Consider the following 22,464-nt stretch of genomic DNA (forward strand, 5'->3'; position numbering starts at 1 on the left):
GGGAGAGGATCACTATGGACTTTGTGTTAGGCTTGCCTCGGAGTCAGGAGGGTTATGATTCGGTTTGGGTGATAGTTTATCGTTTAACCAAGTCAGCTCATTTCTTGCCAGTAAAGGTGACATATAGGTTTGCAAAACTCGTAGAAATCTATGTTAACGAGATTGTAAGGTTGCATGGTGTGCCCATCTCAATTGTGTCTGAAAGAGGTCCATAGTTCACTTCTCGGTTTTGGGTGAAGTTTTAGGAAGCTTTGGGGACTAACGTTCAGTTAAGTACTGCTTTTCATCCTCAAACAGATGGACAATCTGAGAGGACTATACAAATTTTGGAGGATATGTTAAGAGCTTGTGTGATTGACTTTGGTGTCGGATGGAGCAAGTATTTGTCTTTGGTGGAGTTTGCATATAATAATAGTTATCAAGGGAGCATTGATATGGCTCCATATGAGGCTTTGTATGGCCGGAAGTGTAGATCACCTGTTTATTGGTGTTGTAACCCATTTTCGAGTCCCAAAAAAAATAAAAATAAAATAAATAGCCAAAAGAGGTTAGAAAAATAACAGAAGGCAGAAGCGCTCAGAAAATTGTTCAAGGAGTATAAAAATGCAAAGGCAGATTTTTTGACAGTATATTCTTGAAGGATGAGAGCCCTATTGAGAAGGAAAATTTATTTTGAGGAGAAAAGCCCAAATTTGGATGTTTATGGACTTAATTAGATTTTTAAATGGATTTATAGGGGATTTGATTGCAAGAAAAATTGATTTTTAAGTCAATTTGGGCTTTAATTAGAAGAAATTTAAGTTCTGGGGCCAAAATATATTTTTTAGGAATTTATTGGGTCAAATCAGGGGCTTAATTGCATAAATATTGAAGTTTAATGGTCAATTAGGGGCTTAATTGTGAAAATCCGAAACCAGGGACCAATTTGGAAAAGGCGTGAAGATAGATGGGGGCTGTTTTGAATTGATTCAGGGGCCTAATTGAAGAAATTGAAAGTTTATTGATCAATTAAGGGCTAAATTGCATAAATCAGAGGCCAAGGACTAAAGTGTAAAACGCGGACAACTATGGGGGCGGGGACCGAAATTGGCAAGGATGCAATTGAAATGAACAAGAAATGATGGAGGGCTGATTTGAAGTTTGGCTCATTTAAATGAAACAACGCGTTTTATCAAAAACGACGCCGTTTCATATAAAAAAAAGAAGACCAGAACGGTATCGTTTTGAACGACACTGTTCATCTTCCTCTTCCCCCCGAATGAGCAGCAACAGGAGACGAAAACCATTTTCAAACCTTCCCGCCTCTCTCTCCTCGCCCCCACCGAAGCCCCACAAGACCACCGAACGGGTCACTGGCCGACCAGCCATTGCGTGATTGAAGGCGCACTAGCAAAAGGCACACCTGCTCCTTTTTTTCCCCTATAAATAGAGAGAGACCGAAGGAGAGAGGAGGACCCGAGGAGAGGGGGAGACAGAAGAAAGGAGGGGAGAACCCAAAGAAAACAAAGAAAACCGAAGAGAGAAGGGAGGAGAGAACCCGAAGAGAGAGAAAGAAGAAACTGAAGAAGGAACGGACAGAGAAGCGAGGGAGGAGGAAACAAAAAAAAAGAGTAATGAGACAGTTAGGGGACGACCGAGAGGGGAGACCATTGTATACAGAGAAGGATGAATAGCTGACAGAAGGAAACACCCGAGCCGAGATCAAGAGGAGAAGAACCAGACAGAAGCAAAAAGGAGGAAGACAGAGGTACGTGCATCTGCATAAAGGAGAAGAAATACTGCAGAAAACAGTTGCGCTTCCCAGCCACTGCCACCGTCAGCACCACCGGGAGACCTCGTCGACGGCCTCTCCACCGCCACCAGCATCACTGGGAGTGTTCGCCATCGGCTTCAACATCGTTTCCGCCACCAGGTTTGCACCCCCTTCGTCGCTGTGCATGCACCATTTCCTTGCATTTCACTCTTCAAGTGAAATATAATTCACTTGAACAGTGAAATGCTATTTTACTGTTCACATCAAATATAATTTACTCGAACAGTGAAATGCTATTTCACTGTTCATATCAAATATATTTCACTGTTCACATGAGGCCTGCTGGGTTCAACCCAGCCACGTGGGCCCAGCTAGGGTCCAACCCTAAAAAAAATATATATATATAAAAACTTTGGTCAATATCAGTTTGTATTTTTATATTGTAAAGATATAAATCCGGTATTAAAATACCCGGTTTTCGTCAAAAAAAAATGTTTATAAAAAAAAAAGTGTTTTGTTTTCATGCATACGGCCAATACTCTAACATGTTTTGAATGTTCTTTTTATATCAAAAAAAAATATTGGAAGCTTTGAAAATGTGTTTTCGCATAGATTTCTTAAACACAAATTATTTTCTTGCATTTCTGGATTTTACAACATGTTTGTAAAACTCCAAAGGGTATTGGCCAATATTCCAAAACATACAAAAATCTTATTTTGGGTAGGGGGAATTCATCTATTATTCACCGCTAATGTTGGGATAAAGAAATTCTTAAAGGATGAATATCCAAAATATTATTGAGAGTAATAAATCCGCACACATCCTTGAAAGAAGCCTTGATTATAATCGAGGATATTTCAACTTTTGTCTCCATGGTTTACGAGCCGTGAAAGTATGAAATACTAAGGCAAAATGAGGCTTTTAAAGCGCTCTGAATTTCCTTAGATTTCTAAATCTTGGTCCCTTTTTCTTTGTGATTTACGAGTCGCAAACTCTTGAAATACTAAGGGAAAAATGAGCTTTCAAAGCACATGGAATCTCGGATTTCTATCCAAAAAAATTTTATTTGAATCAAACCTAGAAAAACTGATGGGATTAGAAAACACCAACACCATAGCAATTATAGAGCAAACCAAACATCAAGCAGCTTACCTTAGGTAGGGCGTACTAGGGGTGCTAATACCTTCCCTTTACGCAACCACTCCCTTGCCTTAGAATCTCTGAAAGACCAGTTAGGGTTCCTAGTGACCAAAATATTAGGTGGCGACTCCAAAGAACCAAATTAGTAAAACAAAACGAAAGTTGCCGGTCGAATGTCGCAAAACAAAATTTTTTTTTTGGTGGGGTGCGACAATTGGTATGAGGTTGGAGAGAGGAGATTAATGGGTCCTGAGTTAATACAGATTACTTCGGATAAGATTAAGGTGATTCGATATAAGCTTCAAATAGCTCAGAGCAGGCAAAAGAATTATGCGGATAAGAGGAGGTATAATTTAGAATTTTCAGTGGGTGACTACGTGTTCCTAAAAGTCTCCCCGACTAAAGGAATATTCAGATTTGGGAAGAAAGGAAAGTTGAGTCCTAGGTTTATAGGGCCCTTTGAGATCTTAGAAAGAGTAGGGGTAGTGGCATATCGGCTTGCCTTGCCACCTAATCTATCCTCCATCCATCCGGTATTTCATGTTTCCATGCTAAGGAAGTATATGCCAGATCCATCACATGTGTTAGAGGTTCATCCCATTGAATTGAGAGATGATATGGTTTATGAGGTGCAACCGGAAGCTATAATTGACCAACAAGTGAGGAAGCTTAGGTCGAAGGATATAGCTTCAGTGAAAGTGAAATGGAAAGGTCATTCACGTGAGGAAGCGACCTGGGAGCTTGAGGATAAGATGTGTGAGGAGTATCCTCATCTTTTCAATAATCTTGGTAAGTATTCAATCTTTTCTATTAAGTTTTGAGGATGAAACTTTTATAAGGTGGGGAGATTGTGATGTTTTGTATTAAAAAGGAATGAGAAAAGGCAACAAAGCCCTTGGAGGCTTAAAGAGAGGGTATAAATGATTGAAGGGTAGTGTGGTAATTGACCAATAGTTGATAAATATAAATAAGAAGAAGAAGAAAAAAAAAAAGAATGATCTGATTTTGAGAGAAAGAGAGCTACGGGAGAGAAAGGGAAAGAAGAAGAAGAAGGAAAAAAAGGAGAGAAGGAAAGAAGGAGAAGAGAAGTAGAGGAAATAAGTAAAAAGGTAAGATTTATGGTTTGAAGTGTGTAATATGTTAAATTTCGGTTTTGATTAATTTTAGAGTTTTGAAGTTTGTATTTTGAGTTAATTGATGAATTAATTTGAAGGTTAGGAGTTGATTATTGTGGGTATTTGATTAATTAGTTGATTTTGAGAGATTGAATTGAAGGATAATGATTTTGAGTTATGATTTTGTTTAAATGGTGAAATTGTGTTAGAAATCAGGAGATAACAGTAGATGATCTATTGAAATTCTAGGTTTGAGGTTGAAGATGACGAAAATTCAGTTTGGTCCCTCAATTTGTGGATATTGTAGTTTAGTCCCCGAACTTTGGAAATATTAAAAATTGGTCCCTGGGGAATAAATTGAGGTTCTGAACAGAACTGAGGACGATTTAAGGGCAAAATTCCAGTATAATTAATATTTTCAGTTTGGTCCTCCAATTTGACAAATTACGATTTGACCCCTAAAAGTTTGATAAAATCACATTTTGGACCTTGGGGCATAATTAAAGATTCTGGACAAAGATAAGGACGAATTATGGATAAATTTCAGTATGGTTATGTATTTACAGAATTTTGGTAAAATTACATTTTGGTCCCTGTTTTGGAAAATTGTCGTTTTAGTCCCTAAACCTAGGAGACTAAGCCTGGTTTCCTTTTATGCATTGGAATCTTTTATTTGTGTTATTTTGAGTTCCTTTTGAGTATATTTCATATATTTATTGTAGGTTCTCCTAACGATCATTAATAGGATTTTCGGGTCTTTCGTCTGACATTCCTTTAGTTCAGTATTTTCCGGGTGAGTGAAATAATCTTTAATATGCATATAATATAAATAAATATGTATGTTGGTTATACAATGAGTACAACTAGTAAATTTCTTGAATATTTATATATGTTGCTTTATTTTTCAAGTACTCATTTATTCTTGAATTTGCACTCGCAATCTGTCAAAGTAAATTCTATTTGATATGATATACGTTTGTTTGATGATTCTATGAATATCTATTATGCCTTGATATGGGACTTGTCAGTAACTCCATGCTAACGGAGAGTAGTTAGCCTGTGTGCATGCACATAGTATTCTGTTACCTAGCTGGTGAGAGAGGCATCAGCCTGTGGCGGCTGATCATCCCACAGTGGTCACCGACGGGTGTCATCTGGTCACCTTCGGGTGTCATCTGATCTCTGACATGTAATCCACTACGTTATGATAATATGTTACGTTATGATAATATGTTTAGTAAGTATATGTATATGTATATGTATATGTATATTAAGATAAATCATCTTACAAATTATTAATATCTGAAATATCTGAAATGTATATTAAATGTTATTCCCTCACTGAGTTGGTTGAACTCACCTCTCATTTTTAATATTATTTCAGGTTCCTAGTTTCTGGGACTTTGTTGAGTGTTTCCGCTTCTTCAGTTCTGGTCGGTATGCCTTGCTTGTTCGCGAGGCTTTCCTTTCAGTTTTGATTTGATGTTTTAGACGCTCCACTGTTACCTTGATTTAATTAAATTTGGATTTTGACAATGTAATGAGTATTATGAATTATTATTTTTGTTTTAATAACTATCTTTCGGTTTCATCAGTATTTGAATAATATAATATTTCTGAATATTATGAGCCACTGCGTATTTTTGAACAAATTGTTCTTTTGATATATCCGTTCTGAGGCTTAGCGTAGGTGAGGTGTCCTTTCAACACCGCTCCTATGTTGCCGGTCACGGATCCGGGATTCGGGTCGTGACACTTGATCAGATTCCACACAGTAGTATTTCTTCACCTAGATATATTTTTAGTTTTTTTTTGTTTTGTTTGTGATGGAGAATATCATTATCACATCATAACCAATACAAATATACAGGTATTTAGACATTTTAAAATGAGCTCTTTCTCTTTTCCATTTTAAAGATCTTCTAATTTTCCATCTCACCAAATATATCATTGAAGTAGAATTGGAACTTGTTATTTTATTGGAAAAATCTTGTTTGTTTCCTAGAAAATATTTTTTTCTTAAGAAGTAGTTTTCATGAAAAATAAATTTCTAAAAACATATATATTTTTTTTGTGATATTTAGCAGTATCATTGTAATCGGCCATGTGAAATCAATAATTCTTAACGAAAATCTTAATTTGAGGACAGGAGACTGTTCTTGTAATACCTCCACTCGGAGATATTAGGTTCATGAGAGCACTTACCTCCTCTTGGGTCTTGGCATCGTGAATTTTCTAACTTGTTAGCAATACTTTCATGCCTTACACGCGCGCACGCGCGCACACTAATGACTTATCGTCTCACCGTCAATACTTCCCTTGAAGACTGAAGCCAAGGCAGAGCTGCAAGAAATGGATTTTGACTAAGTTGCGAGGTAAACAATATCAAAGTGACATGCATTCATGTCATTGTAATAGTCATATTTAAGGATAAAATAATATTATTTCAATTTTATAGAGAAAACACTATGAATTGTAATAGAGTTTTTTTTTTCTTAGTTTTTTTTTTGTTCTTTAATTCTTTTTTTAATTTTATTATTTTTGGGATCAAACTTTGTGATATACTTTGTCTACCTTGGCTAGGGGATCTCACGGTGTGAATAAAAAAAAAAAAATCATTGCTCATTTGACACTTGGTTTACAGAAATGGAGATCAAATTTGAACAACCTAAAAATTAAGGACAAAATGTATGGATAAGGGAAGGTTCATCCCTTTTCTTGGATCCCTCAATTTAATTTTCTTGGATCCCTCAATTTAATTTTATTTTTTTCAATTTGATCCATTCAAATTTGCTTAATTTAGTATTTGACTTGGTAGTTTTTTTTTGTCACCTTGATACGAAAATCTTACAATATAGAGGGAAATTTATGGTATTTCATAGCAGGGGTGGGATGATTTATTGCCGATGATGTTTTCTTTTCTTTTCCACTTAAAATTCAAACTAGCCATTCAAAATTTCAGAATTGCCCTCTTGTTTATTGAAATTTTAACTTTGATCTTTATTGTTTTGATTTTTAATTTATGTTCTTGGCTATTTTGTAAAATTATAATTTGTTTTTAATTTCACTACTGAATCCAAATTTGTGATATTTTATTTTTTTCAACTTGATCCTTATTTTTTTTATTTTTTTTCGTATATCTTATTGTTATATTGATTTTTCTTTTTGATTTCACCCTTCAATAAAAAATTACTAGTTATCCTCTAACTTATTTTTTATAGTTAAAAAGTCTCCTGAACATCATTATCATTGTTGGGCTCTTATAATTGCCAAGTAAATTTTGCAATAATTTGTTTTATACAAGATATTTTTTTAGATTTTTTTGGATGCCACAACTTTTGTTTGTGATGGAGAATATCCTTATAACATCATAAAAACAACACAAATATACAGCTATTTAGGCATTTTAAGATGAGCTCTTTCTCTTTTTCATTTTAAAGATCTTCTAATTTCCCATCTCACCAAATATATCATTGAAGTAGAATTGGAACTTGTTATTTTACTGAGCAAATCTTGTTTGTTTCCTAGAAAATAATTTTTTCTTGACAAGTAGTTTTCATGAAAAATAAATTTTTAAAAACATATATTTTTTTGTGATATTTAGCGATATTATAAAAAATAAGTTGGAAAACACTTTCTAGTGTTTGACTATACCATGAAAAATGAAAGGAAAAATAATTTATTGATGTTTAATTTTTTTCAAGTTTACTAAAAGAATAGAGACCAAATTTAACAGATGAAAAGGTTGAAAGATGATGAAATTGAAAAAATATTCAAATTTTATAAATTATTTTAAATAAAACAAATAACAATTAAAATAATAGAAACTAAATATGACAAATAAAAAGTTGATAAATGATGAAATTAAAAAAAATTAATGACAAAGATTATTTCAAATAAAATAAATAGAAATCAAAAGAACAAGGATCAAATCTAATGGATAAAAAATATTTCAATTAAGAAAAAAACAAATAACAATAAGAAGAATAAGGTCAAAGTTGATATAAAAATCAAATTAAATTTCAAAGAGCTAAATTGATGATCAAATTTGATATAATAGATAGATAATAGGATATTTTTGAATATTTTATAACTTCTAAAAAAAGTGTAATATTCCACCTAAAATAAAACTAAAATACTTTCTAAAAACCAAATTAAATTTTTTATTAATTAAAAAATTATTTTTTATTAATAAACTTTTCCAATAATAAACATGAAAAAATTTAAAAAATAATTTTCAGAAAATAACTTTTCATTAAACGAACCTAGATTATTATTTCTGATAAGAATAAAAACAAAACGAAACTACATACCAGTTTCATGGACCAATAATAAAAGGTGAAATAGACAAAAATAGAAGACCATGACTTCATCTGGTAATCTTTGCTTTTCAGATTACTGAATTGTATCCTTCTTTTCCTCAGACACGCCAAAACCTAATCGAACTAGGTGGTTTCTGTGGTGCCTCCAGTTTCTAGCATTAACGTTCTCGGCGATATATCTGCTTGTACTAACATTGCTCCATTTGCATTTCAGCCATTAGTTCAGACCTGACATTGACACTGTGCATCATGAAACTTGCTGTTCAGGCAACTGGTAACGTCTCTGTCTAATTGGAAAACACCACCAGGAGAATATTCTAGTGAAAAGGAACAAAACATAAAGTGATAAAATGAGCTAAAAACGCGTTGATTAGTTAGAAGTAGACTTATTTGTGGTAAATTAGCTCTCTGCTCTTGCTTGGTCCCCTGAAAGGGTAGAAAGAACTAGTCAGTTAGCTATGTAACAATGCTGCTGGTGATACAAGGTTGGGCAGTAACATTCTCTGATGATGGATGTGAAAGAAAGAAGGAGAATTCAACATCATCTTCATTTTCTTTCACTCGGAGGTTGAAGCTCATGGATTCCGGGAACTTAGTCTTGATCCAAGAAGCTGCAAATGGACATATATGAGTGGACGACCCTGATCTCATAATTTTCTAAATTAAAGGACTACAATAAATTCGCGTCCTGCATGGGAATATAAGAAGAATCGCATTCAAAGCATACTTATTAAACCTGAATCAGCCTTGTAAGCATGAATGCATAAAGTTTGAAAAATGCCTTGACGCGCCCTTGTTGCCACAGAAAATGGCGTGGGAAAGGAGAGCCAATACTTGTAAAAGAAAAGAACAAGCCTGCATAATTAGAAAATATATAAATTAACTTGTTAGCTTTTAAATTTAATTTTTAAAAAATTATTAGTTTAAATTTTATAAATTTTAAAATTATTGAAAATTTTATAGTTATTAATTTTAAAATTAATTAAAATATACATAAACTAACTCGAACATATATAATAATAATAATAATAATAATAATAATAATAACCACTTCTGCAGCAGGCAATTTAATTATTTATGGGTAGTTTAAGAAGGAATTTGTTTTAAATAAAATATTTTTTAAACTTTTTTAAATAATAATTTATACACAAAATCATTCATCAATCTTAACCATCAAAATCTTATCATCATCACTACATGCAATATTATCATCACTGTTGCTATATTCATTACCACCCCACTACGGCAACTCTATCACTAGAGTACCACCATTAAAGAAAATATAAGCTAGATAAAATTGTTTTTAAATTGTGTTTCTCATTAAATTATAATTTTTTATTTAAAATTAATTTTTAATATCAAAAATAATAAAAATATTATTTTAATATATTTTTAAATAAAAAATATTTTACAAAATAAACACTACAACGTTACAATGTATTAATTTTTTGTCGATGACTAGGAAAATGTTGTGGTGTTCAAATGATTAACTATTCTAAATTAATCTAAGTTTAGTAAAGCATCATCTCCCTTCCTTTATGGTCAGCGTCAACACAGAACACGTGCAGTGAAAATTTGCTTTGCAGTTGACTTGAGTGATACATTCATGGTTGATGGTAAGAAGAGGTCTTAACCAGAGAGATCTATGTGCAATGCATAGCATGCTATCAACCGTTTTCTTTTCTTATGCATTCTTATTATGCTCCTCCCTTTTATGTTGCTTTGCTAGAGATACCATCACATATGCTGGTAGTTTGATTACTAATGATGGTGGAGAAACTCTTGTTTCAGCCGGAAAAAGGTTTGAACTGGGGTTCTTTGCTCCCAAACAAAGTTCTGTTTACGGAAGCTATTTAGGAATTTGGTATTACACGAATCCACGAATAGTTGTGTGGGTTGCCAATCGAAACAGCCCACTTCTTGATGATGGAGCAGTTTTGGCTGTCACAGAAGATGGAAACCTCAAGATTTTAGATAAAAATGGGTATCCTTTTTGGTCTACAGAGCATCAATCAACATCAAAACCAGGGTCTCGGTTGGCTAAGCTCTTAGATTCTGGGAACTTGGTTTTGTGTGATAGTAATACCCTTTCGACAACTATTCTATGGCAAAGCTTTGAACATCCAACTGATACATTTCTTTCAGGTATGAAGATGAGTGCGAATCTAAAATTGACTTCATGGAAAAGTGAAGGTGATCCAAAAGAAGGTAACTTCACATTTAAGCTAGATGAAGAAAGGGGCCAGTTTGTTATCTCCGATGGCAGTATAAAGCACTGGACTAGTGGGGAGTCAAGTGATTCCTTTAGACCAGAAAGAATGCCTGATGTTATAGAATACTTTCTATCGAACTTCACCAGAGGTTTTGAATCCAATTCTGTTTCTAATCCAACTTCAATACTCAACGGAATAAATATATCACTCTCAGATACAAGGATTAGGTTGGACGTTAAAGGGGAGCTACAATACTTGAGCTATAACACAAATAGGTCTACGCTATGGTGGGAGCCGAAAGACAAATGCAGTGTGTATAATCCCTGTGGGAACTTTGGCAGCTGCAATCTATACAATAAAGTGGCTTGCAGATGTTTACCAGGATTTGAGCCTAAGTCACCGGAAAATTGGAAAAAATGACGATTTCTCCAGTGGTTGTAGCAGAAGCTCTGACCTCTGTGTGAAGAGGAACACCTTCTTGGGCTTGAGGACGATGAAATTTGGTCAACCAGACACTGTTTTTGAGGTTGAGGATGAAAAACAATGCAGCGAGGAGTGTAGTAAATGCCAATGCCAAGCTTATTCCTTTGTTAAGGGAAAGTCAATTTGCGAAGGGACATACCTCTCAACAAAAACTTGCTTGATCTGGAGGGATGATGATCTTAAAGATCTCCAGGAGGAATATTCTTATGTTGGGCCCGATCTCTTTGTCCGAGTCGCCATTTCTGACATAGGTACTTTCTTCTTTCGACTTGTTCTTTCTCCTTTTGTTACTACAAGATGCTAGAATTACGTCAAGGATAATTTTCTAAGAAAGAAGACTGGAGACAAGCAGTGGACTTAATTCATAACTGAACTAAATATCAGAACTGTTTCATACCTTAAAAAAGCTCCATTTTTTTTTTTTGCAGAATCAAAGGCTAAAAGTTGTGAGCCTTGTGGCATAAATGTGATTCCTTATCCTCTAAGTAATGGATCAGATTGTGGTGACCCCATGTACTCCAGTTTCTACTGCGATAAGTCCACAGGAAAACTCAGCTTTAAGACACACAACGGCACCTATAATGTCACTACCATCAATCAAGATACAAGAACATTTGTTATCCAAGAGAAAGATGTAGATGATTGTAAATGCCAGTACAAGAGGTCAAATTCGGAAGTTCAACACGTCATTTCCATTTAAGATGAACGCCTCTAAACGCTGGTGTGATTCCAATGTTTCATCTCAAGGTCTGGTAGAAATAGTTATTGGTTGGGAGCCACCTCAAGAGCCAGTCTGCTCTTCGTCTTCAGACTGCGACGATTGGTCAAATTCAACTTGCAATAAAAAAGGAAATGGCACAGCGAGATGCCTCTGCAATTCAAATTTTTGGTGGGATGGCAATGCTCTAAATTGCGTTCATGGTGAGCACTCTATATCTTGCCTCAAACCGCAAAAGTAGTGAAAACCATAAATTTCATCCAGTTTAATTTATTATAATGCGCATACCCCCTTTCTTTCTTGAAGTTTTCGATGGACAAGCAGGAGGATCTTCGAGAAAAAAGAAACCACTGTCTTTGATTGTAGGAGTTGCAATTGCTACTGTCATAGTTCTATCAAGCATCTTCCTTTACATCTGCATTTTTATGAGAAAGAAGGCCAAACGACGAGGTAACTAGACAAATTTTCCACGTGTAAGGTGGTATTGAAGTTTTTAAGGGATTCCTCATGTAATTAGCAGTTGTCTTCTTGAAATTTCAGAAAGCCAGCAAAATACTGAAAGAAATGCAGCTGTTTTGTATGGCACTGAGAAACGGGTCAAGAACTTGATGGATGCAGAAGAGTTCAACGAAGAAGATAAGAAGGGCATAGATGTACCTTTCTTTGATTTAGACAGCATACTAGCAGCTACGGATTATTTTTCAGAAGCAAACAAGCTTGGAAGAGGGGGCTTCGACCTGTTTACAAAGTAATATTTAAGTTAATCATTGCAATTTTTGTGTCTGACAAGTTTTCTGGCTGAATTTTACCTGCATGGCAACTTTGGTTTCAGGGAAAATTTCCAGGAGGTCAAGAAATCGCAATAAAAACGACTCTCTAGTGTTTCAGGACAAGGCCTAGAGGAGTTTAAGAATGAGGTGATTTTGATTGCTAGATTGCAGCATCGGAATCTTGTCAGACTAGTAGGTTACTGCATAAAAGGAGATGAAAAGATTTTACTCTATGAATATATGCCTAACAAAAGCTTAGATTCCTTCATATTTGGTTAGTCTCTAAACAGATTCATCATTTTTGTTTTATAAATGTACGTTTGCAGCACTCATGGTTGCTAATTTTTGTTCTCATGGAAATGGAAAACCTCTGAAGATCGAGATCTGGGAATGTTACTGAATTGGGAGACGCGCTTTGATATCATTTTAGGAGTTGCTAGAGGTCTTCTTTATCTCCACCAAGATTCTAGACTCAGGATTATTCATCGTGATATGAAAACGAGCAACATTTTATTAGATGCGGAAATGAATCCAAAAATTTCTGACTTTGGATTGGCAAGGATGTTCGAAGGCAAACAAACCGAAGGGAGCACAAACAGAGTTGTTGGAACTTAGTAAGTTTCAGATCCTATCAACATTGATATTCATCAGACATACATTCATATGCAAACACTCTCTTTTAGCAGCCTGCAATCCTACAATCATGTCATGGTTAACGCTGAATTAGGTGTCTGAATCCAGCTGAGTTACTGATTCTAGTGAAAATTGTTGTAATGCAGTGGCTACATGTCGCCAGAGTACGCCTTAGATGGCCTATTCTCTGTCAAATCTGATGTTTTTAGTTTCGGCGTAGTTGTACTTGAGATTCTTAGCGGGAAAAGGAACACAGGATATTTTAATTCTGATGAAGCCCAAAGCCTTCTAGCTTATGTAAGTTCAACGGTGCTAATATAATGTTTTATCATTTGATAAGCGATGCTGACTTAAACTTCAAAATTCCAGGCTTGGAGATTATGGAGAGAAGACAAGGCATTGGATTTAATGGACGAGACATTACGTGAGATTTGCAACACCAATGAGTTTCTGAGGTGTGTAAATGTTGCACTCTTATGCGTACAAGATGATCCATCCGACCGTCCGACCATGTCCAATGTTGTTGTGATGCTTAGCAGTGAAACTGCAAACTTGCCGGTTCCTAAGAACCCAGCCTTTTTTATACGAAGAGGCCTTTCTGGCATAGCTTCTTGTTCAAGTAAACAAGGAACAGGCCTTTTTAGCACAGCTTCATCTTCAAGTAAACAAGAAATAAACATCGATACAACGATTGCTTCAGACGAAGGTAGATAATTTCCTATCAATTTGCATAAAAATCTTGGAAAGTTTCTCAATCTTTGAATGGGAAGGTTTTTTTTTCCTGGTGAAATCTCATGTTTTTCCAAGACAGAATTCATGTCTAATTAGTCCTTCTGTTATGAAATTGTAATCAAAACCCTCTCAGAACTTCATTATTGTATCTGTGTAATTCCCCGTAAACAATTTTTCTTTCAAGTGTTCTACGTTGTTATTATCAATTCGTTTAAATTTAGAGTCTTAGCAAACTTTGAAAACTTTCAACGGCTGTGTCAAGTCGCTTGATCAGATTCCACACAGTAGTATTTCTTCTTAGGCGACATTAACCCTTTTTGAGCATCATAATCCATACAGGGTGCCCATGGTTTTAACAGTTTATCACCAGATAATCCCCAATAGCTCTTTAAGGAGACAAAGCATCATATAATTTTCAACCACCCCTCATAATTCACCAACCATTGCAGCTGCACATTACTTCAATCATGGTAAAAACAATCTCTTCTGACAAATCAAGCCAACTGCGTGATCCTTCTTTCACCATGCTTTTTTCTTCTCTTTGTGTTCTTCTTTTAGACTCTGCAATTTGAAATTCCTACTCTCAGTTTTAAGGGTTCCATGGAGAATCCAAAACCATTTAAAGAAGGCACAGATACTGGCCTTGCCTACAATCCAATCTTCGGAAGGTCCAAGGATATCAGCCTCATATCAATTTGACCAAGCCGACGGCTATCAATGGTCAAGGAAGAGTAGGAAGACATTTCTCCACCGGTTTGGAGTCAAGCCCAGGTTGTTGGCCATGTCTGATCCAGACATGATTAAGGAGATGCTCTGTAGTTTTCTGGATAGGGGCTTGGTGGGCTTACCGGCAAAAGTCATGTTCACCTATAGAGAAAACACTACGAATTGTAATAGAGTTTTTTTTCTTAGTCCTTCAGTTTTTTTTTTATTATTATTATTCTTTAATTTTGTTTTTAATTTTATTATTTTTGGGATTAAACTTTGTGGTATACTTTGTTTGTCTTGGCTAGGGGATCTCACGGTATCAATAAAAAAAAATTCGTTGCTCGGTTGACACTTGATTTACAGAAATCAAATAAAGTTTTATTGATTTAAAATAATTAAAGCTATAAAAATTGAATTTGAACAATGTAAACATTATGGACAAAAAGTATGGACAAGGGAGAGTTCATTCCTTTTATTTTATCCCACAATTTATTTATTTTTTCAATTTGATCAATTCAAATTTGTTTAATTTAGTATTTGACTTGGTCGTTTTTTTTTTTTTTTTGTAATTCAATTGATTATGTTAACTCGAAGTGTCTCGAGTTAGTTTATTTTTATTTTTTTAATTAAAATTTATTATTCTATATTTAATTTGTTGAAAATTGAGTTATATTGTTTTTTTTTTTTTGAAAAATGATTTTTAAAAAAAGTTATCATAATCAATTTTTTTTATTTAGTTTATTTAGTGTCATTGCCTATTATTATTTTTTATCATATAATTAAAATAAAAATTAGTTTATTTGACCCTGTTGTAGATTTTTTTTTTTTCCTTCTTCAGAACACGCATATGACACCTCAATATCATATTTTTACAAAAAAATAAATAAAATGGATCCTGCCTACAATTCCATAAATCTAGTGTGTACTAATCTGAGTACAAATTGAAAAAAATACAGAAGATGAAAATATGATATTGAGGGCTTATAATAGTCAAAAAGTCTCCTGAACATCATTATCATTGTTGGGCTCTTATAATTGCTAAGTAAATTTTGCAATAATTCAACTAGATATATTTTTAGTTTTTTTTGTTTGTTTGTTTGTGATGGAGCATTATCACATCATAAACAACACAAATATACATCTATTTAGGCATTTTAAGATGAGCTCTTTCTCTTTTCCATTTTAAAGATCTAATTTTCCATCTCACCAAATTATCGTTGAAGTAGAATTGGAACTTGTTATTTTACTAGAAAAATCTTGTTAGTTTGTTTTGCAGAAAATATAAGTTTTTCTAATATTTAGCAGTGTTATAAAAAATAATTTAGAAAATATTTTCTAGTATTTGACTATACTATAAAAATAAACTGAAAAATAATTTATTAATGTTTAATTTTTTTCAAGTTTATTAAAAGAATATGAACCAAATCTAACGGAGATAAAAATGTTGAAAGATAATGAAATTAAAAAAAATATTTAAATTTTATAAATTATTTTAAATAAAATAAATAATAATTAAAATAATAAAAACTAAATTCGACAAATTAAAAGTTCATAGATGATGAAATTAAAAAAAAAATCTAATGTCAAATATTATTTCAAATAAAATAAATAAAAATCAAAAGAACGAGGATGAAATTTAATGGATAAAAAAATTTCAATTAAAAAAAAAAAGATAAGAGAAAAACAAATAACAATAAGAAAAATAAGATTAAAGTTGATATAAAAATCAAATTAAATTCCAAAAAACTAAATTGATGATCAAATTTATATAGAATAAATATATAATATGATATTTTTGAATATTTTGTAATTTTCTAAAAAGTGTATTCCATCTAAAATACTAAAAATCAAATTAAATTTTTTATTAATTAAATTTTTTTTATTGATCAACTTTTTTAATAATAAACATGAAAAAATTTAGAAAATAATTTTCAGAAAATGACTTTTCATTAAAGGAACATAGATTATTATTTATGATAAGAATAAAAACAAACGAAACTACATACCGGTTTCATGGACCAATAATAAAAGGTGAAAGAGACAAAAATGGAAGACCAAGACTTCATCTGGTAATCTTAACTTTTCAGATAACTGAATTCTATCCCTCTTTTTCTCAGACACGCCAAAATCTGCAGCCTAATAATAGAACTAGGTGGTTTCTGTGGTCCCTCCAGTTTACTAGCATTGATGTTCTCGGCTAGATATCAGCTTGTACTAACATTACATTTGCATTTCAGCCATATTGGTTCAGACCTGGCATTGACACTGTGCATCATGAAACTAGCTGTTCAGTCAACTGTTAACGTCACTGTCTAATTGGAAAACACCACCAGGAGAATATTCTAGTGAAAACGAACAAACATAAAGTGATAAAATCAGCTAAAAACGCGTTGATTAGTTAGTAGTAGACTTATTTGTGGTAATTGAGCTATCTGCTATTGCTTGGACCCCTGAAAGGGGTAGAAAGAAAGAGGACTAGTCAGTTAGCTATGTAATAATGCTGCTGGTAATACAAGGTTGGGCAGTGACATTCTCTGATGATGGATGTGAAACAAAGAACGAGAATTCAAACAGCCCGTATCACGATTTCTGCAACCAACATGGTGTCTAGCATCTTCTCATCATTCACACTCTTTCTTTTTCTTAGTTCTTGGATGTGCTCGGCCAGGGATAACATGACATCGTCCACTACTCCAGTCAGGGATGAAATGGGAGAAACTCTTGTTTCTTCTGGAGAAAGATTTCAACTTGGATTCTTTACTCCATATGGGAGAAATGATGGCAAGAGATACCTAGGCATCTGGTATTACGGATACAGCCCTCTAACTGTTGTGTGGGTTGCTAACCGTGAAAATCCACTCGATAATTCCAGGGGAGTTTTTTCCCTCGGACAAGATGGAAACCTCCAGGTGATGGATGGAAATAGAACATCTTACTGGTCCGCAAGGATAGAATCAACATCATCTTCATCTTCTTTCACTCGGAGGTTGAAGCTCATGGATTCCGGGAACTTAGTCTTGATCCAAGAAGCTGCAAATGGTTCAGCAATATTGTGGCAAAGCTTCGATTATCCAACTGACACATTTCTTCCTGGAATGAAGATAAACAAGAACTTTATGTTGACTTCTTGGAAGAGTCCCAGTGACCCAGCATCAGGAGACTTCAAATTTCAGCTTGATGAAAGAGAAAACCAGTACATCATCATGAAGAACGGATCGATTCCGCACTGGAAAAGTGGAGTTTCAGGAAGTTTTGTAAGATCCGACGAAAGGCTCTGGCTTGTTTCTAACTTGCTCATGAATTCCAGCAGGAAACCAAGCAGACCTCATGGGAACACAACTACTACAGAGGAAAGTCCTTATAATAGAATAAATTCAATAGCTATGAATTATACGAATACAAGACTGGTGATGAATTTCAATGGGCAGATACAGTTTTTCCTCTGGAGAAAAGCGAATTGAACTTCGAACTGGCGGGAACCAAGTGATCGATGCAGTGTATTTGATGCTTGTGGGACTTTTGGCAGCTGCAATAGTCAAAATAGGATTCCTTGCAAGTGTTTGCCAGGATTTCAGCCCAAGTCACCTGACAATTGGAAATTAGGAAACTTTTCAGAGGGGTGTGAAAGAATGTCACCTTTGTGCAGCCAGAACTTCTTGGAGTTAAAATCGATGAAAGCAGGAAAGCCTGATGCTGAACCTGGCTACTCAGATGAAAATGACTGTATGAACAAGTGCCTTAGCAAATGCAACTGCCAGGCATATTCTTATCACAAGGCTGAGAAGGGGGATAATAATTTTACATGCTGGACTTGGTTTAAGGATCTCAACAACATTCAGGAGCAGTATGACAGGGGTCGTGACCTCAAAGTCCGTGTGCCACTTTCAGCAATAGGTACTTAATCCTATCAATACGATGACTTGGTATCAGCATAGCTGATTTATCTCTTAGAATTTTGATGCCTGGCTATTTTTTTTTTTTCCTGAAAAGTAAACACACGTTTGTGACTCTAGTTTATCATCTGATACAGCCCTTGATTGCAATGGTTCTTGTACAGTAAAATTAATTGTTTTAACACCAAAAATTTCAACTTATTCCTGCATAATCTTTTGTGAGTTAGAATTTGCAGAATCAGTCTTGCAGATTGAGTTTGCCACAGGAAAACAAAAATGGTTGTGCTGGTGTTGTCTATTGGTCTATTTCATGACAAAGCTAGAGTCTAGAAATGGTTATAGTTTATAAAAGTTTTGCTCAGTTTTCAAATACAAAGATTCAGAAGTAAATACAATTTTAAATTGCATGAACCTTGACATGTAGACATTCCACTCTTTCAGCATCGGTGAAAAGAAAATGTGAGATTTGCGGCACTACCATAATCCCCTACCCGCTAAGCACGGGACCAAACTGTGGCGATAAAATGTACTTCAGGTTCCACTGTGATGATTCCATTAGCCAGCTTATGTTTGAGGCACCTGATGGTGCCTACTATCGTGTAACTGGCATTGATGAAGAGTTGCAAAAATTTTCAATAGACGTTGGCAATGCAGATTGTACAGCTATCGAGTCGATGGGAAACTATATGCAGCAGCACAACCAGTCCTGGCCATTTCATGTAATTGGAAGATGCGACGCTAACCGTAGTAATATTATATTAGGTTCTTCATTTGAAGGTACAAGATTTGCTGAAGTTGAAATCGGGTGGGCTAAACCATCTGAACCACTCTGTAACTCACTCGATGAATGCAATGACTGGCAACATTCAACCTGCAGTTCTGCAACAAATGGGATGAAAAGGTGCCTTTGCAGTAAATCCTTTTGGTGGGATCCCAAAACGGTCAGTTGCATTCCAGGTATATTGACAATAACATTTTAAGTGATCTAGATTTCTTTGTAAGCAAGCAATTCAGACAATGCTGCTAGGACAGTAAAATTTGCTACTTCTGACAAGTAATAATGGCTTGCTTGTTAGTCTTTCCATAAATTTGTGCAACTATATAATTTATTAAAGAATATAGCTAACCTGCTGCCTCAATGATAATAGCTTATAGCAGTAATTTCTCTGATTAACATGCAGCATCTACAAAGAAAGGGAGGTCATTATATCTAGTTTTACTTGGAGTTATTGCAGCTTCTGTAATCATCCTATGTGCTTCCTTCTTTCTGTATTATTTGCGAAGATCAACGAAGTTTACTGGTCGAGGTACTCAATATGCCAACAGTTAAATCTTTATTCTTTTGATAAAATAAGAATATTTTTCAATGCAAACTCAGCAAGTGATTAACTCTTGAAATTGCCTTCAACTCAGAAAACAGAGAAAACAATCAGGGGAATGCAGCATTTCACTTGAATGACACTGAGAGACGATCCAGGGATTTGATATATGCTGACCATTACACTGTAGATGATAAGAAAGGCATAGATGTACCATTTTTTGACATGGAATGCATACTAGCTGCTACAGATAACTTCTCGGGTGCAAACAAGCTAGGACAAGGGGGTTTTGGGCCTGTTTACAAGGTAAATGACCATGCTGTTTCCTACAGTACTGGAGTTTATTCTGACATGCCGTGTATTGATTTTTGTTCAGGGAAAGTTAACGGGAGGCCAAGAAATAGCTATAAAAAGACTTTCTTATGGTTCAGGGCAAGGCTTGGAGGAATTCAAGAATGAAATTACATTGATCGTCAAACTTCAACATCGTAATCTTGTTAGACTTTTGGGATACTGTGCAGAAGGATGTGAGAAAATGTTACTCTATGAATACATGCCAAACAAGAGCTTGGATGTCTTCATATTTGGTTAGCCTCTCTAAACTTAACTAAACATTTTTCTATACTGATAGGAAACAGATAATTTAAGATGATTGCTAACTTTATGCTCTCAATGGAAATTGAAACCATACAAGATCGGACGCTATGCGTGTTATTAAATTGGGAACTGCGCTTTAACATTATCATGGGAATCGCTCGAGGACTGCTTTATCTTCACCGCGATTCAAGGCTGAAGATCATTCACAGAGACTTGAAAACAAGCAATGTCCTCTTAGATGAGGAGATGAACCCCAAAATTTCTGATTTCGGCCTGGCAAGGATCTTAGGAGGCCAACAAACAGAGGCAAACACACAGAGAGTTGTTGGGACTTAGTAAGTTCTATTATACATCAAATGTTGATTACATTTCTGTGTCATCTAACTTGATACAAACTCACCTGTCATGCAGCGGCTACATGGCACCGGAGTATGCAATGGATGGGGATTTCTCAACGAAGTCTGATGTCTTTAGCTTCGGTGTGGTCGTACTTGAAATTCTCAGTGGAAAAAGAAATGCGGCATTTTACAAGTCTGATCAAAATTTTAGCCTCTCAGCTTATGTAAGCAATGGAAATTTTCAAAGCCACAGCCTCCTTTTCTTCCTCTACCATTTAATAATTTTGATTTTTAAACTTTGTCACAGGCATGGAGGTTGTGGAAAGAGGAAAAGGTGCTGGATTTGATGGACCGAGCATTATGCGAAACTTGTGACGCAAATGAATTTGTGAGGTGTGTGAATGTTGGCCTCTTATGTGTGCAAGAAAATCAATGGGATCGTCCCACCATGTCAAACGTAGTTTTCATGCTTGAAAGTGACACTGCATCTCTACCAACTCCTAAGAAACCAGCATTTGCAGCAAGCATATCCCTCTTCAACACTGCTTCTTCTTCTAGCAAGGCAGATTCATACGTCGATTTAACAAATACGTTAGAGCAAGGAAGATAATTGGAGGAAGGGGTAATATCAATCTAGCAGGGTTTGTCGCACTTTCCAATATAAATCTGCTGTTTTTGTCTATCTTGTCCCATTAAGTCAGAGCCATTCATTGTCTTAAAAGTTTGTCATTCATTCTGATCAAATAATTTGTATTGAGATTACATAAAAGCCAGAATAATGTTTTGTATGTATACTTGACAGTAACAGGCATGAAAGAGTGCCAATGGAAGCAACTATATTGTGCAGGACATGCCGTGGAACCAACATTCTGATGCACATACAAGACTTAAGCCTTAGCCATACATGTCAGGCTAGTTCTGCCCTCATTGACATACACATTATGAAAGTGTTTTAACAAACCAAATCAAATATTAAATAATAAAATTTAAATTAAAAAAATATAAAAAAAACAAAAAATATTGAAATAAATAGTGTTTTGTGAAGCGGTGCACAATCAAAGCACCACCTCTTCTAGTATTTTGTTAATTTATCTGTATATTAAATCTTGTTAAAAGACGTAACAATGAGTGAACTATGCAACATAAAAATCAAAGCATATTGACAATGGTCTTTAGGTCATTGTTAGATTATTCATCGAGCTATGTTGTGGGTCGGATCAATTTTTTCTAGACATAAAATAATATCTTAGTGTTGTTAATGTCGTTTATAGCATAATGATGTGACATTGTTAACTTGACAAGTTCAAAAATAACTCGAATAACTTATAAAAAATATAGCTTGACTAAAAAAAATTAAAACGATATTTTTACAAAAATATTAAAATAACAACATATTAGATCAACTCGGGTTAACCTGTCAAATCCATTATCGAGGTCATGAGACCTTAATAATCTTATAGAAAGCAAATAAAAAAAAATTATTAAACCATATTCTCAATCAACTCAATATTGAATGATGAAATTGAAAAAAAAAATTAACTAAAAAAAATAAGCCAAGTCAACCTAGGTAAACTTGTCAAACTTCGATCATAAGACTAGGATAACCACATAGAAAACAAATTATAAAGCTCAATTCTAAATCAACTAAAAGTTGAAGGATGTATTTTTTTTTTAAAAAAAAGAAGATAAAATACCACTCGAGTTAACTGACCAAACATGTGACCTAGGT

General features: G+C 34.5%; 1 protein-coding gene across 1 annotated transcript; it reads left to right on the top strand.

Annotated features, from left to right (window-relative positions):
* Window positions 1–9,833: 9,833 nt before the first annotated feature.
* On the top strand, window positions 9,834–21,600 carry LOC118029553 (uncharacterized). Its single transcript, XM_073406625.1, is given in 19 exon segments — window positions 9,834–10,961; window positions 10,963–11,278; window positions 12,073–12,195; window positions 12,286–12,477; window positions 12,480–12,493; window positions 12,578–12,610; window positions 12,612–12,711; window positions 12,892–13,129; window positions 13,295–13,445; window positions 13,518–13,854; window positions 14,468–14,695; window positions 17,118–18,482; window positions 18,923–19,438; window positions 19,663–19,788; window positions 19,895–20,106; window positions 20,177–20,387; window positions 20,495–20,732; window positions 20,809–20,959; window positions 21,043–21,600. Coding segments are annotated over 19 exon segments (5,871 nt in total). The 5' UTR covers window positions 9,834–9,944; the 3' UTR covers window positions 21,346–21,600.
* The last annotated feature ends 864 nt before the right edge of the window (window positions 21,601–22,464 follow it).

The sequence above is a fragment of the Populus alba genome, chromosome 19 (assembly GCF_005239225.2).
Source record: "Populus alba chromosome 19, ASM523922v2, whole genome shotgun sequence".
Classification (NCBI taxonomy): Eukaryota; Viridiplantae; Streptophyta; class Magnoliopsida; order Malpighiales; family Salicaceae; genus Populus; species Populus alba.